The sequence below is a fragment of the Suncus etruscus genome, chromosome 17 (assembly GCF_024139225.1).
Source record: "Suncus etruscus isolate mSunEtr1 chromosome 17, mSunEtr1.pri.cur, whole genome shotgun sequence".
NCBI lineage: Eukaryota > Metazoa > Chordata > Mammalia > Eulipotyphla > Soricidae > Suncus > Suncus etruscus.
Genome location: NC_064864.1, coordinates 76,612,938 through 76,629,520, shown reverse-complemented (window position 1 = coordinate 76,629,520; position 16,583 = coordinate 76,612,938). Strand labels below are relative to the sequence as shown.

The 16,583-nt window shown below is 52.9% G+C and overlaps 2 protein-coding genes across 2 annotated transcripts in view; both read right to left on the bottom strand.

Moving 5' to 3' along the window:
* The window catches only part of AGPAT5 (1-acylglycerol-3-phosphate O-acyltransferase 5), a 660,206-nt gene that overhangs the window by 51,114 nt on the left and 592,509 nt on the right, over positions 1 to 16,583 (bottom strand). The gene's annotated exons all lie outside the window — the stretch shown is intronic.
* MCPH1 (microcephalin 1) overlaps positions 6,697 to 16,583 on the bottom strand; it is a 54,043-nt gene continuing 44,156 nt past the window's right edge. Inside the window, exons 12-13 of the mRNA XM_049790610.1 lie at positions 8,681 to 8,921; positions 6,697 to 6,831 (exon numbers count right to left, since the gene is read on the bottom strand). Coding sequence (XP_049646567.1) covers positions 6,770 to 6,831; positions 8,681 to 8,921 — 303 coding nt within the window. The 3' untranslated portion in view covers positions 6,697 to 6,769. The remainder of the gene's footprint in view (positions 6,832 to 8,680; positions 8,922 to 16,583) is intronic.

Sequence of the window (16,583 nt, the reverse complement as noted above, 5' to 3'; positions counted from 1 at the left end):
TCTTTGATTTGTAACTTCACACATCTTTAAGCTTACCCACAAACTCTACAAATGGCTCATAAGGGCCTTGAGTAATTTTTAAAAAGTTTCCTCTACCAATGCTGTTAGAATCTGTTGCAAGTCAGCCCCTGAAGAGGTTGACTGATGGAGGGATGGAGGATGAGGTCTTTCCCCTTCAGCTCGAAGCACGCGTCTGCCACCCTGTCTAGACGATGGTTCTAAGGTGAAACGGCGGGTAAATAGCTCGCAGACAGTCAGGCTTGTGGAAATATTAGCTTTATTCGGTGGGCAAGACTGAAGTCCAAAGCCTCAGCATCAGTTCCTGCCAAAAGTCTCTCGCCTTCCACAGACCCTTGTTTTTATCCCCCAGAATCAGGTACCACCCAATGGTGGGATCAGATACCACCCAATGGTGGAAGCAGAATCAGGTACTACCCTAGGGTGGGGGCAGAATGCCAGGTCACACCCTATGGTAGGGCACAATCACCAATCAGGTTGGGGTCAGTAACATAATAATCCCGTAAAATATTTACATACACAACAAGAATCCATTTTTCCCATGAAGACAATGCAATATCCCTAATTAAATTTAATATTTCTTTAGGTAAAGCCTCATGTCTGAGTATTTGCAAATTGATTTTCTGCCATCAATAATTGATACGATAGAGTAACCCTGCCACTTGTTTTGTTGTACCATCCGGGCTATCTAATTTGGCTTTTACACCTTTTTTTTTTTTTTTTTTTTTTTTTTTTGGTTTTTGGGCCACACCTGGCGTTGCTCAGGGGTTACTCCTGGCTGTCTGCTCAGAAATAGCTCCTGACAGGCACAGGGAACCATATGGGACACCAGGATTCGAACCAACCACCTTTGGTCCTGGATCAGCTGCTTGCAAGGCAAACACTGCTGTGCTATCTCTCTGGGCCGCTTTTACACCTTCTGAATCGAACATTTCCCATTTAGTTCGCTGTTTAGATGACAGGCATATATTAGCGATTGTTTTAAAATCATACAAAGTTGGGGCCGACGAGGTGGCACTAGAAGTAAGGTGTCTGCCTTGCAAGCGCTAGCCAAGGACCGTGGTTTGATCCCCCAGCATCCCATATGGTCCCCCCAAGCCAGGAGCAATTTTTGAGTGCTTAGCCAGGAGTAACCCCTGAGCATAAAAATGGGTGTGGCCCGAAAAACCATAAAAGAAAAAGAAAAAGAAAAAAAAATCATACAAAGTCCAAGATGAGTTCTGACTCCAAAGTTTTAGTAACTCCACACTGTACGGTGATGTTGGGCCACTCTTTACATGCTTTTCTAAACCGATCTAATTCTTCCATCTGACAGGGTACATATTTAGAAACATTTACCCCATGTAAAGGGGATGAAGCCGGATTAGCAAAATTAATCTGAATAGAGGTCTGAGGCCATGCGCGTGGTTCATTGTCTGAATCTGACTGTTGTGCGATTCAATTTTGTGAATAGAATCCGGCCTCACTCTTGGAGTTCGCACTGGAGGTTGATCATTGTCTGAGTCGCTGTCATGTGATTCACTAGAATCAGGCTTCATTTGTGGAGTTAGCACTGAAGGTTGGTCATTCGTGTTAAGATTTGGATTCGAGTTATTAGTCCGAGTTGTTTTTCTTCCAGGACAAATGCCTATATTTTTGATGGTGGGGCTGGATTCGTCAGCTTGCACCTTGGTCTGAATTTTCGTCAGAAAGATTTTCTTATTATCCATACTGGTTTTAGCCTCACCATTTCTACACTTTCTATTTCCTAAATACCAGCAAATACCTATGCTCACAATAACATTTAGCTGACACAGAAATTCCACAAACTATGTCACAAACTATGACGGTTGGAGACAATCCAAATTTCATTTGAAATACAGACCACCGCTCGTCTCAGGAGCCAGGGCACGGCCGGAAAGGCGGCTGCCCCCTCACCCATCACGAATTGCATGTTCGTGGGGTACCTGGCACTAAACCATTTGTAGACGACCTGCTTCTGGGTCAGGGTTTCGTACGTAGCAGAGCAGCTCCCATGCTGCGATCTATCGAAAGTCAGCCCTTGACACAAGGGTTTGTAAAAAAAAAAAAAAAAGAAAAGAAAAGAAAAGAAAGAAATATAGACCACAACCATCCAACTGCAGTGATTTTCCTTAGATCCAAACCAATTAGTTTAAAACAAAATGGAATAATCCACTTGTATAATAGAGAACCAATGCGTATGCAAGAAGGTGGCAGAACCCACATGACTAACCACAGAAACTATCTAATGTTCAGCAGAGGAAATTTCCCATAAAGTATTTCACTTACTGTTATTGAGGGTCCAGGTTCAACCTGTTCGAGCGACATTATGTTGCAAGTTAGCCCTTGATGGGGTTGACTGATGGAGGGATGGAGGATGAGGTCTTTCCCCTCCAGCTCGGAGCACGCGTCTGCCACCCTGTTCAGCCAGCGGTTCTGAGGTGAAGCGGCGGGTAAAAGGCTAGCAGATAGTCAGGCTTGTGAAAATATCAGCTTTATTCGGAGGACAAGACTGAAGCCAAAAGCCTCAGCATTAGTTCCAACCAAAAAAACCCTGCCTTCCACAGACCCTTGCTTTTATCCTCCAGAATCAGGTACCACCCAATGGTCGGATCAGGTACCATCCAATGGTGGGAGCAGAATCAGGTACCACCCTAGGGTGGGAGCAGAATGCCAGGTCACATCCTAAGGTAGGGCACAATCAGGGTAGGGTCAGTAACATAATAATCCCATTGAAATGTTTACATACACAACACTGCTGTCACATTTCAGACTTTTTTTTTGGTGTATCCATTAACTAATCATTATAGTCATAGACAGTTTTTGTTTTCTTTGTTTTGGGGCAACACCCAGTGTTGCTCAGGACTTTTTTTGGGCCACCCCTGGTGGTGCTCAAGGGATTACTCCTGTCTCTGCACTCAGAAATCACTCCTGATAGGCTTGGAGGACCATATGGGATGCTGGGGATCAAACGCTGGTCAGTCCCAAGTCAGCCACATGCAAGGCAAACTCCCTATCCACTGTATTATTGCTCCAGCCTATCTCTATTTTCTGTTCTTGGGCCATACCCAGCAATGCTGCGGTTACTCCTGATTCTACATACAGGAATTACTCCTGGTAGGCTCAGGGGACCTAAATATAGAAGGAAATGCAGGTTGGCCACATGAAAGGCAAGCGCCCTCCTCACCGTCATATTTCTCCAGCCCACATATCTACCTTTTATTTTTTTTGTTTTTTGGGCCACACCCGGCAATGCTCAGGGGTTACTCCTGGCTGTCTGCTCAGAAATAGCTCCTGGCAGGCACAGGGGACCATATGGGGACATCGGGATTCGAACCAGCCACCTTTCGTCCTGGATCGGCTGCTTGCAAGGCAAATGCAGCTGCGCTATCTCTCCAGGCCCATGTCTAACTTTTATTACTATTGGTTTACACACCCCATGCGTGGGCTCAGCTCACCCACGCCCATTACTCATGTTCCAGGGCCTGGTACGTTTCCTCGAAGAAAATTCCACCTCTTCTTTTCACTGCAGAAAAGTTCCGTTTTTTGTTTGTTTGGTTTTGGGGCCACACATGGTGGTGCTTGTGGTTCCCCTGCCTCAGTGCTCCAGGGACTATGTGGCGCGAGGGGCATGTCCAGACCCACCTGCATGCCCAGCTTGACTCTGCTCCGAGACACTCTCCCTTTCCCGTGAACATTCCTGGCAAGACCAATGTCATAGTCCAGGGCCACTTGCCTTGAGCTTCTGTTTGGAAAACTCCAGCTGCTCAGGTCTGAGTGGCCCCTTCCACATCAGCTCCACCCTCTCAGCTGGCCTCATTGTTCCCTTCCTCAGTCTCTGCTTCTCTAAGGTAGAGAAGCATGGTTCCTGCATGGGGGCTGGGGGGACGCAGAGCCTGGTGAGTTTCAACAGGACTCCCCCAGGTGGCAGGACTATCTGCAGAGCTGTGAGGGGCCTTCCACCCTTGGCCGGCTCCATTTCTGCTGGAGCAGAACTAGGACCATGTGATGCACACCCAGTGGATCATCCCTTTGATGTCTGACAACAACGTCCACGTCCTGGGGTCCTGATGAGATAGATGAGATAGATGAGAGTAGCAAGGCTTCCTTTCAATTGGGTAGGGTCCTGAGGGGGCATGAAAGTGTCTGGCCAGGTGGAGACAGAGAAAGAAGGTGCTTCTGGGACCTTCTGAGTATGCTGAGGCTTCTCTTTGGCCCCACGAACTCCACCCACAGCCCCAGGAAAGAGCTTGCTTGGAACACAGTCTGTCCAGCTCCACTCTCACCCCCTACTTAACCCCTGTGCAGGGGTGGGGGGTGGGCTGGCTGTCTCACCTCACCTCCTCGCTCCCCTGCAAACATCCTGTAAAGAATGCAAGTGCTTCCGGAGTGATCAACCCCCACAAGTCAGTGAGGACCTTGGAATGTGCCAGAGCAGAAATCCCAGCTCATAGCAGATTCTCTCCAGAGAGGCAGCCCCCTGGGGCACAATGATCAGCACAGTTGGCCCAGGTGCTCCTGGCTCTGTGGTTGGCAAGCGTGCTCCCACCGGGAGCAGGATGGGGGTAGGAGGAGTGGTTTAAGTTAAGTTACCTCTGGAAAGTGGGTAGAGGAGGCAGCATCTCTGCTGGAGGGCAAGGTGGGGGAGGAATGTTCCAGATTAGAGCACTCTTGCAAGAAAACACCTGGCCTCAGCCTCTCCCCCACTTTCCACCTCCTCTGAGTACAGGGCCAGGGGATCAGCCAAACACTGATTGGCCTGTCTGGTTTGCCGGTTCTTGGGGTGCACCACCCACCCACAAGCACCACCGGACTCAGCTTTGACTCTATGTGGGTGCCTGTGTGGGGCCCAGCTTGGCAGATACAAAAGCAAGCAGTGTGCGGGCCTAGACAGACCCAGGAGGGAAGATGTGTGTGAGCAGCATGTGTGCCTAGGCAGAAAGGCCTGGGCTGGCTCGGCAGAGATGCGTGTGAGCTGTGCTCAGAGGTCCATGCTAGGGCCTGTCACCAACGTACAACGCTGCTCATGGCTCGTATTTTCCTACCCTGCAGGGCCCCAGACATGTAAAGGCATGCGCCCTGCCTCGGAGCTACTGGTTACTCTGGAATTGCATTTCGTTGTTGTTTTCAGCCACACCTAGAAGTGCTCAGGGCTCACTCTTGGCTCTGCTCTGTGCTTAAGGCTCTCTGCTGATGATTCTCAGGAGACCACCTAGGGTGCCAGGGATCATGGGTCTGATGCATGAAAGACAAACACCTCAATTTGATGGTCTCTCCAGCTCATGGAATTGCTAACTTAATTCCAGTCTTGAAATGCTTATTCAGAATTATGCCTCCCCTGTATTTATGTCTTTCCCTCCTCACGGTCCAAACCCTACACTTGGCTTATGAACCGTGCCCGCTGAATTGATCCTATGCTGGTAACCATAGCCAGGCTGCCTTGTTTGTATTTGCTTGTTTCTACAGCTAGGAGACAGGACAGGACAGGACCCTGGGTTATACACAAGCAGGACAAATGCTGGTGGTCTGAGCTGCCCCCACCCTGGATTTGCATTCTGGTTGGGTTTTGCATTTTTGGACCATACCTGGCAGAGCGCAGGGCCTCCCTCTGGCTCTGCACTTAGGGACCATTCGACATGGACCCTATGGGGTGCCAGGGGTTGAACTGGGATCTGCTGCAAATAATGACAACATCCTCCCTGTAGTGCTCTCGCTCTCTCTCTCCCTCTCTCTCTGGCCCTGGCAGTGTGTCATGTTCTGAAAGATTCCTTCCATGTATGTGGAAACGTGATTCTGCTAGTTCTGCTCACTGGCCTGGACTCTGTCATCTCTAATTCGCTTTTGAATGTTTCCTACCTTGGGCATCAAGATCCGACAGACGTGCTGCTTCCGCTAGGCTTAGACACCATGAGGAAGAGGAGCCGAGACAGTGTCAGAAACGGGAGACGCTGGGCTTGGGGCCACAAGACAGAGGAGAAACCCGGGGTCAGGTCTGTCTGGGGGTCAGGAAGTGTGGGCCGGACACACACAGGCCAGCGCTAGACAGGACCTTATTCTGGGGTCCACTGCACGGCACCTTGGGTTGGTGGGACACACCCTTTGCACCAAGAGAGCAGCCAGTCGGTTGCCACTGACCTGAGCATGGCCACACGCTGGAAGGTGATTCTAGAACCTGAGAGGGACAGTGAGGTGCACTGAGGGCCTGGGGAGATGGGAGGAGGAAGTTGGAGGAAGAGGAGGGACAGGCCTGGGGAGGGGCCCTCTGGGCCATGTGCTGTAGGGAGGGGGTGACATCGCCCAGGGGTGCTCCACTATGCCTATAATGAATGGGCTGCCAGACCACCAGCCCCACTCGCCAAGTGCTGGGAGGTCTCAGTAGGCTCCCTCCCCCTGGCTGGCCCACAGGTCTCAGCCATGGCACCCATTTCCAAGTTTGAGCCCCAAACTTCCTTTTTTTCCTTTCTTTCTTTTTGGGCTACTTCCAGTGACACACAGCGTTTACTCCTGGCTATGTGCTCAGAAATCGCTTCTGGCTTGGGAGAACATATAGAATGCTGGGGGATCGAACCGCAGTCCATCCTGGGTCAGTCTCGTGCAAAGCAAACACCCTACCACAACCCCCAAACTTTTAAAAAGCCAGGAACGGGGGCATCCAGGCAAGAAGCTCTGTGGTCAAGGTGAACCCAGAATGTTCTGGAAATCTGTAGAAAACGCACAGGTGGTGTCCTGGCTCTTATCCGGCTAGGGCTCTTCATGGCGAGGACAGACACAAGTAGGGCTCGGGTGCGAGGACCTCGTGCTGCGTGATGGAATCTGGAGAAAGAACATGCATCAGCGTGCCCCTCCTGGGCCATTCCTCAGAGGGCACCCTAACCTTCATACAGAAGGATGGTGGTGGTTCAAATCCCAGCATCCCATATGGTCCCATGAGTCCACCAGGAGCGAATTCTGAGTGTAGAGCCAGAAGTGACTCCTGAGCGCTGCCAGGTGTGACCCAAACCAAAAAAAAAAAAAAAAAAAAAAAAAAAAAGACTGCCCTCTTCCAGGACTGGGTCTGGGGTCATGTCCCAGCAGACCTGAGTGCCTACGCGTCCCTCCTGCAAGGCCCTTTCCTGCCCCTCCCACTCCTCCTCCTCCTCCTGTCTTCCTCCTGGCCCATGACTCAGCCAGGCTCTTGGCCCATGTCCCCTGATACGGTTTCAGGGGTCACAAAGACCTGGGCCCTGGGGAGCGGCAGGCATATGACTTGGCTCTTCCCTGAGGTAATTCTTAGCACTCTTTGGATTGGCTCCAGTTTCTCATGCTTGGTGCCCTGCAGGGGATGCCCAGATCGTGCCTGGCTGTGCCAGTGACACATTGGTGGCCAGGCTCCGAAGGGCCTCCGAAGGCTGCCAGGACCTGGGGTCCATGAACAGAACTGAAGAGAAAGGGCCAGAAACACTGGCCCGGCCCCTGGCCCAGGGGCCAGAGAGATAGCATGGAGGTAAGGCGTTTGCCTTTCATGCAGAAGGACGGTGGTTGAAATACCGGCATCCCATATGGTCCCCTGTACCTGACAGGGGTGATTTCTGAGCATGGAGCCAGGAGTGACCCCTGAGCCTCTGAGCACTGCTGGGCGTGACCCATAAACCGAAAAAAAAAAAAAAAAAAAAAAGAATAAGAAGAAAGAAACACTGCCCAATGGTGGTACTGTGCTGGCGACTGCCTGCTAGGTTGGACGTTCGCCTCTGTGCAGGGGCCTGGGAGGATTTGTGGGGCTGCTGGCTGGGTTCTGGGGCCTTGGATGAGAGCCCTGCCTCCCCTTCTTGCCTCCCTTTTCTTTGCTCAGCCAAGGATGGGCCTCCTTCTCAGGCTACTCCCCCACGTCCTGGAAGTCACCAAGGCTGAGGCTCTGTGGACCCCCTTGGGTGCCATAACTCCGCCACCAGTCACTTTCCCTCCTGCAGCCCCGTATCGCAGGGGCCAGCTGGAGCACATCCACAGAGCATCAGAGCTGGTTTCCACAGCTGGTCGCAGAGCGGCCTTCCTGTTCACACGCCACCAGCCCAACTGGGAGGCGAGACCCAGTCTCTAGCCTGTTTCTTGAGTCGTTATTTTAAAATACTCAGGGCCAGCTTGGCCTGGCCAGTGGGGTGTAGGTTTGGGGAGGGAGTGTGGCCAGGGAGAGGCAGCAGGGCTGAGTGGGGAGGGGCAGGTCTGACCCTGCCAGCACTCTTTACCCCGCAGCCACGAGAGTAGGGAAGAGGGACCCCATGGTCCTGGCACATAGAAATCTGCCGGACTCGGGGATAGCTGTGCTGGCCGGGAGCCAACAGGAAGGAGCCGTGGAAACAGTGGGGAGCTTCCCACACAAAGATGCTATAGGGATCTGGGTGCCGCTGTCCCATGGCTGCTTTTCTTTCTGCCACACCAGACATGTAATTCAGGGGACCACATGATACTGGGGCTCCCACAAGTAAAGCCAGCACCAGCTCAGGTAGGATCCATCTCCTCAGTCCTGCGTCTGTCCCAGGGATAGGGCTCGGGCCTTGGAAGCTGCAAAGGCAGGACAGTCCCAGCTTGTGTGGCAAGAGCGAGGGGTGACCAGTGACTGAGCTGGGGCAGGCAGCTCCTGTATATTTGAGCTGATGGCTGGGGTCCACACACAGGGTCTCGTGTTTACCTAGGATCCACTTCTCTGACAGGCTTCTGGCTGGGGTCCCTGGCCTCCGTCCTCGGTAGGGTCCAATGATGATGCCAGCCTGGTTCGGAGCTGGCACTACGCGGCCCCCGCAAAGTCGAACTAGCTCCTGCAGCTTGGACTGGGGTGGTTCACTGGCTGGGCAGATGAACATGGGTGGCTGGTTGGCAAACAGGGTCCCTTGGTACAGTCCAGCTGTGAGCTGGCGCAGCTGGCGGCAGAGCTGGGGGCAGAGACACACAGGGTGAGTGGGGGGCACCCAAGTGAGCCATGGGACACTCCTGCCTTGAAAGGGAATGGTGGGTGGGAGGTAGCTTGATTGAGCCTGGGAATCGAAGGACCTGGGCAGAAGGGACAAAAATCTGGTTCCCAAGCAGCCAAAGGCCCACAACAATCATAATGGCAGCAACTGGGACAGTAATAGTGACCTCAGACTGCTGAGGAAGGAAGAAGAAGGAAGAAGGAAGGAAGGAAGGAAGGAGTGAAGGAAGGAGAAAGGAAGAAAAGAAGGAAGGAGGGAAGGAAGGAGAAAGGAAGAAAAGGAATGAAGGAATGAAGGAGGGAATGAAGGAATAAAGGAGGGAAGGAAGGAAGGAAGGAAGGGAGGAAGGAAGGAAGGAAGGAGGAAGGAAGGGAAGAAGGAAGGGAGGGAGGGAGGAAGGGAGGGAGGGAGGAAGGAAGGGAGGAAGGAAGGAGACCATTACACCAGCCACTGGCCTGGAACTGGAAGTCCAGGATCAGGGAGCCTGAGGCTCGGCTCTCTGACTATGGGGGGCCAGGACCATGTAGAGGGGCTCAGAGACCTTCCCACTGGGTCTGGGGGCTCAAGTCAAGCTTGAGGATGCTCCAAAGACATGGGGACACACTGCAGGGAGTGTACATTCCCTCCTGTGTGGGGCCCGTCCCCCCCTCTCCTGCCACGTCTAACGGGCTGACGCATGTGAGTCAGAGACATCAGATACACACACACACACACACACACACACACACACACACACACACACACACACACACACACACTGACTAAAGCGTACTCACACTCATCCACACACATCATTCTCCACTCACCACACACACAAACACACTCATCCTTACCCTTTCACACACATTCTCACACACACTTATACACTCTTACTAATGCCTACTTACACTCATCCTCTTCTACTCACACCCACGGACACCCACAGGATCATTCATACACTCAGCCAGTCACAGACTCTCAAACACACACTCACTCACACACAGTCTCACACAGCAAACACATATTCTAGACTTCTTTCCACATCCAACTCACCAGAGCTCAGTTTCTTCTCTCTCCCTCTCTCCCTCCCACCGCCCCCCCTCACTCTCACAGACTCAGGCTGGCTGTGCGCAAGGCGAACACCATCCTGCTGTGCTAAGGCTCTGGCCCAGTTTCTTTCATCTCTTGAAACAACCAGACAGCCCAATTCAAACACAGACCAAGTCCCCTTCAGTACGGATGTGGAGGGGATGTGGAGGGGCTGGAGGTGAGTGAGAGGAAGGGGCTGGGCAGGCACAGGCAGGAATGTGTCCTCAGGAAGAGGAAGTTCTGCAGTGGGGGGGCTCAGCCCTGCCCTAAGCACCACCCACACGTGTCCAGGTTGACCCTCCTCACAGGACCGCAGGGGGTGTGACTTCCTCACCCAGCACCTGTCCCCTGCCAGCCAGGCTCCCTTACAGCTACTGGCAGGACCCTTATCTTCTTCCGGACCTCAAAGGCTGCTGGCCAGACCCATCTCCCGTCTCCCTCCCACCTTTGTAGGCTGGCCCTCTCCTGGAACCTGCCTGCTACTGCTACCCTCCCAAGTGTATGTGCGTGGGTGTGAATGTCTCTATATGGGAGCGCCTGTGTGTACCTGTGTGAGAGTCTGAGTCTAAGCATCTAGTTGGGCCTATGTGTGTGTGTGTGTGTGAGCATGCTTAGGAGTAGCTGTGAAGGAACAAGTAGGTTTGTATGTGCGTGACAGCATATGTGCATGTTGTATGTTTGTAAGAGCATGGACATGTGCATGACGACACACACGTGCATATGGGGACAGGTGTGTATGTGAGCACACAGGTGTGATACCATATTTTACGTGTGCAAGGACATGCGTGTATGCATGAGTGACGCATGATGTATACATGCATGATGTGCATGTCTGGTGTACATGTGATAACAGCGTATAACAAGTACACACATGTGTGCACACTGGGCACACCTGTATATAAGGACCTGGGTGTGTGATAGCATGTGCTTACATGCATGAGTACACATGTGCACATGCTAGACTTGTGTGGTAGCATGTGTACAAATGGGTGAGTGTGCATGTATGTACGTGTAAGCATATATATGTGCACATGTGTGTGGCAGCGAGCAGCTGGTGGGTACAGGACTTGGGGGCAATAACACTGTGACCCATGGACACTCCCTCATTCCCACAGTCGATCCCCGTGCACTATGGCCGTGGGCAGCAGTGCCCGGCCTGTCCCTAGATGGTGTGCGTGGCTGGGCACATGGGAAGCCTCTTGCCTCCCACCCATCTGGAACTGGGTGGGCGAGACGAGTGTCAGTGGGAACAGAACGTCGTCCAGCTCCAGGGCTGCGTCCTGGCAACATTGGGCACCAGCCTTGCCTACCTCGGGATGCTTGCCCGGGCTCCTCACTTGGGTCTGAGGCCCCTGGCCTCAAGCTTCAGGGTGAGGGTGAGCTGCGGAGACCCCCCAAAGGTGTGTCTTGGAGCAGACCCCACGGGGCGCTGGGGGGCCCTTTTGCTGGGGACGGCCCCATGGTCCCCAGCCTGATTCAAGGTGTCTCCACTGTTGAGCTTGGCCGGGAGGGGCACAAGGACCTACCTGCTAGACATGGTCCATGTGTCTGTACATGTCTGTAGGGCCTCCCACCTCCAGAAACTATGGCTTGGAGGTGAGTCTCCAGGGGGTTCCGACCTCCCACCCCATGGCCATGCCACATAAGTTTCGAGTGGAGACCGGGTGAGCGCCCGTCAGGGGAAAAGTACAGGCGGCTGGCCCAACAACAGATGAGTCAGTGACACCTGCAAACAAGGCGCTGAGCTTCCTGCCCCTGTAAAATACCAAACACGTCGTGTTTCCTTCACAAATACCCGATTACATCAAGCCGGTTCCTATTACACGCAGCTTTTTGTCTCCCTTCCAACATTTTCTTTGGCAAATGTAGAAACGGTCTAATTAAAGTGGGGAGGAAAACAGGCATCAGTCAGCGGGGCGCAGAGCAAGGTGCCCAAACACGGCTGGGCTCAGCCCTCACGGGCCCCCACATGGTGTCACCCTTGTGGATTCCTCAGGGGTGAGTTGAAGCAGCACTGAGGGTGGTACCGAGAATCCCTGTCATGAGAACATCCCCGAGATGTCCTTCCTGGCGAGGAAGGTTCCTTCAAGGGGTCACATAACCAGTGCTTCCTGCTCTGGCCCTTCCTAGCCACCCTGTGTGTCTCCTCACCCCCCACCCCCGGACTCCCCAAAGTGAGCTGTGCCAGGCAGGTTGGCTCGTGGGTGTCCTTGTGCTGTGGTCAGGCAGGAAGTCTGCTTCCGGAGCTGCTACAGCAGGACCCCATTCGAGGGACAGTCCATAGCTGTGCTGTCAGTGACAAGGGAGACTCTTTGCAAAGGGGCCGCTGGACTGTGCCCCAGAAGGCTAAGGTCCCAGGGGCTACCTTGAGAAATGTCCCTCTTGGTGGGTGCATGAGGCAGTCCCCTCTGTCCTGCTGTCCTGGCAGGACCATCCAGCCACTGGTGACACTGGCCATCCGGGGACACTGGTCTAGTCCTGTCCACGAACCACCTGCTGCTACCCCTGACCTCAGTCTCCTGAATCAGGTTTACATCAAAGGGCCAAAGAAAACTGAACTGCCAAGAACACGCTGCTGGGTCCACCCCCCACGAACCCCCAAAATGCACCACGGCCCATACACATATGTGGAGATGCTCACAGCCTCTTCAGGAACACGGGCTGGGGCGCTGGCATGGGGGCTCATCCTCCCCTCCCTCAGGTGTCCCTGGACACCCCGACTCTTGCTCCATATCCTGCGAGACGCTGACGGGTCCAAGGCTGGAATTCCTGGTGTGAGCAAATCCTGTTTGCATGCCACATCTTGGGCCAAAGGTCAAGAACAGGGAGGCGGTGGACATGTTCCCAGGCCCACCCTGGCCAGCTGTTTCTATCCGCGTCCCTAGACCTGCACCCCCATCCTCAGGGATGCTCGTCTGCAGGCAGAAATGTTCACTTGCTCAGATGTGCCTGTCACAGCCCTGCTACCCCTCCTGGCTCTGGGAATCTAAGCCCCTTCCCATGACAACCTCATGCGGGGCATCGTGACCACTTGCCTGCACCCCAGGTTGGCACCAGAACCCTGATCTGCGACTGACTGTGGTGCATGGTGGCTCTGTGCTCACCTGGGGTCTGACACTGGCTTAGAGGGCATAGGGTGGACAGTGGATGAGACTCTGCACAGGCAAGGCTGTGCTAAAGCCCATGAGTAAGCCCGTGATCCCCCAACAGGTGGACAGTGCCCAATGCCAATTGTCCCCTGAACCCTCTTTTTTTCCTGCTAATGAGCTCCCAGCCTGATGCCTGGCCCAGCCCCTAGGAATCACTGTCTCGGGTCGTTGGCTAAGCAGCAGGGTCACAGCAAAGGGGTTTCCGTCACCCCTAAGGGCCACACAGCCAAGTCCTTGAGATGATGCGGAGAGAGCAGGGAGGAGAGGGGGGCTGTGAGGAGAGCCATACCCGGCCTCTGCCACAAGCACCCCATAGGCCTCGGCCCAGCCTATTTCCTCACTGACCTGCATCCCTCAGCCAGCCTGTAAATCCGAAGCCCCTAAAAGCAGCCTGGGGGTGGGTGGGCAGGGAGGCAAGGCCCAAGGGTGGAAGCATCGGGGTATGGGGAGAGGTGGGATTCCAGGACCGCTGAGCTGATCCCGGACAAGCCCGAGAGGTTTCCTCATGTGGTGGGAAGGGCCCAGGGAGACAGGCAGGCCGGGGAAGGGGGCTGCATAGGACAAGCCCAGAAGAGAGCTAAGGGCCCCTTGAGGCAGTGCCAAGTTCTTGCCCAGGGCTGATAGACACTGGGCACTAATGTGTCTCATCACAACTTAGACAGTTTGGGTGTTGGGGGCGTAATAAATGCCCTTGGGCCTGGGCAGAAACATGAGGGCCCAGCCCTGCACACAGAACCATGGGCTGGATGACCCATAAGCAGAAATCTCCACAGAAAAGACAGGAGAGGCTGGACAGATAGCCCAGGGGGGAGGGCACTTGTCTTGCAAGCAGCCAACCTGGGTTCAATCCCCAGCATGCCATAGGGTCCCCTGAGCCAGCAGGAGTGATTCCTGAGCACAGACCCAGGCATAACTAACACCTGAGCACTGCCGGATGTTTCCCCAAAACAAAACCAAATAAAAGGGGCCGGCGAGATAGCATGGAGGTAAGGAGTTTGCCTTCCATGCAGGATGGTAGTTCGAATCCTGGCTTCCACCCTGTGCCTGCCAGGGGCGATTTCTGAGCATACAGCCAGGAGTAACCCCTGAGTGCTGCCGGTTGTGACCCAAAAGCCAAAAAACAAAAAACAAAAACAAAAACAAAACCCAAAACAAAACAAAACCAAAAAACCAAAACTGTATCTTAATTCTTCAGAAACATGTTTTTTTTTTTTTTTTTTTTCCCAAACATGTGGCACAAACACTGGGCCCAGTTTCCCACAGAAAAATGTTTTCATACATCTTGGAGGGCTGGCAATGGCCAAAGCGGGTCAGGCTTTTTCCCTCTGACTGATCATTACATTCCAACTGGCCCCACTGCCCAGAGACTAGCTAGCCATCTCCACACAAAGAGCAGAAAAGACACTTCTATTTTCTCACTAGGTGCTTCCAGGGATGAAGAGCATCTACAGTCATAAGTTTAGATTCTAAGGACTTGAAGATTTGTCTCAATGGCACGAGGGAGGAAGCTGTGGAAGCCTCTGGAAGTGGGGTGGTGACCCAGAGTCCAGGATATTCTGGGAAGCAAAAGAACAGGGAAGGTGAACCCAGGAGGGGTTCAAGGCCACCAGCTTCTTGCAGCTGGGCACCCATTCTGGTTACAGGTTGGCTAGGGTTAGTGGATGACATGGGCACTGTGGCCCTCAGCCTATAAAGAGAAAGTTTGGATATAGATAGGGTTTTGGGCCACACATGGCAGCACTCAGGGATTACTCCTATGAGATGCCCAGGCTTGAACCTCGGTCAGCAGCATGCAAGACAAACGCCCTCCCCACTGTGCTATTACTCTGGTCCCCTGGATTTTTATTTTTATTTTTTCTGCTGGAAAAAAACAGGACACAGGCTTGTGGGTAATAACATTATCAGCTCAACACACGCAGCTGCTGTTTCAGCATTTCATCCATAGCCTTTTCAAAGCTGTCACCCGGATCTTCAGGATTTCTTTGGCATTTTTATGGGGGGGAGGGAGAAAAAATATCCCACGCCAATATCAAAAAATGAAAATATTTTACAATCAAACAACATGTGAGATAACTTTGGGCAGTGGGGAAATGACTTTATGTCAAGTACAACATTTCTGAAAATTCTGGGAATTCATGATGAAATAAAAAAAAAAACATAATAACCCAAAGCAAAAACCCAAATATCATTTGGCTCCCTCTCCAAGTTTCAGTAAACAAAAAGCTCTTATTTTCAGGGCTGGAGAGATAGCATGGAGGTGAGGCATTTGCCTTTCATGCAGAAGGTTGGTTGGTTCAAATCCTGGCATCCCATAGGGTCCCCCAAGCCTGCCAGGAGCGATTTCTGAGCATAGAGTCAGGAGTAACCCCTGAGCGCTGCCAGGTGTGACCCAAAAACAAAAAACAAACAAACAAACAAAAAACCTTTTATTTTTCACTAGGTCCTTCAGGTGCTGTGTCCCCTACACTGTGGTATTCAGCACCAAGATACTGGGAAGAAAGCAGCAAAGTTCTGTACTGTTGTGCTTTTTGTTTGTTTTGGGGCCAAACCCAGCAGTGCTCAGAGGTTACTCCTGGCTCGGTAGTCAAAAATTACTCCTAGTAGTATTTGGGAAACCATATGGGATGCTGGGGACCGAACCTGGGTTGGCCACATTCAAGGCAAACATGCACGAGCCTCAGCCAATGCCCCTTAGACATCACTGTGAGAGCTGGAGGAGAGAGGCCTCAGCTGCTGGTCCCTGTCCTCATGGTCTGGGCAGTGGGAAGGGCAGGTACTGCCCGATTCGACCAGGTACTGCTGGCCCCATGAGGTCTGCTCCATGCTCTGCTGTTTGGGGCAAGAAAATATGGTGGTGGAACAGAGATCACATGGGCAGCGGTTCTGTCCACCCCAGCTGGCGATATGGGCCCAAGCTCCTCCCTGGGTCCTCAGCCATCTCCTCTGCCACAGGGACTTATCCTTTGGTCCTTTTCTGGAAACCTGCAGCTGGGGAGGGCAGACCCCCTCACTCCCTAGGTCCAGGGGCCCTGTCACTCTCCATGGGACCCTGTCACGCTCCATGTCTGGGACCCTCATGGTTTAGCATGGCCTGTGGAGTGGATGTGCCTCCCACAAGACACCCTGAGCAAGGCTGCAGGTGGAAATGCAAAACCTTTCTCTTCCCTGATGCATGAACCTGCCCACACCCGTTGCAGCTGCACATATCACGTGTGTACATACCACACATGAACTCAACACAAATGCACATACCACATAATGCAGCCACAACCACACAACCACAGGCACGATCTGGCTGGCTGCTGGAGCAGCAAACAGTGCTCTCTGCAGGGTTGCTTGCTCCCTTTTGGTCACTGGTGGAGAGAATGAACTTGAGCTAGAAAGTTTCAGAAGCCAAAGAAACCCT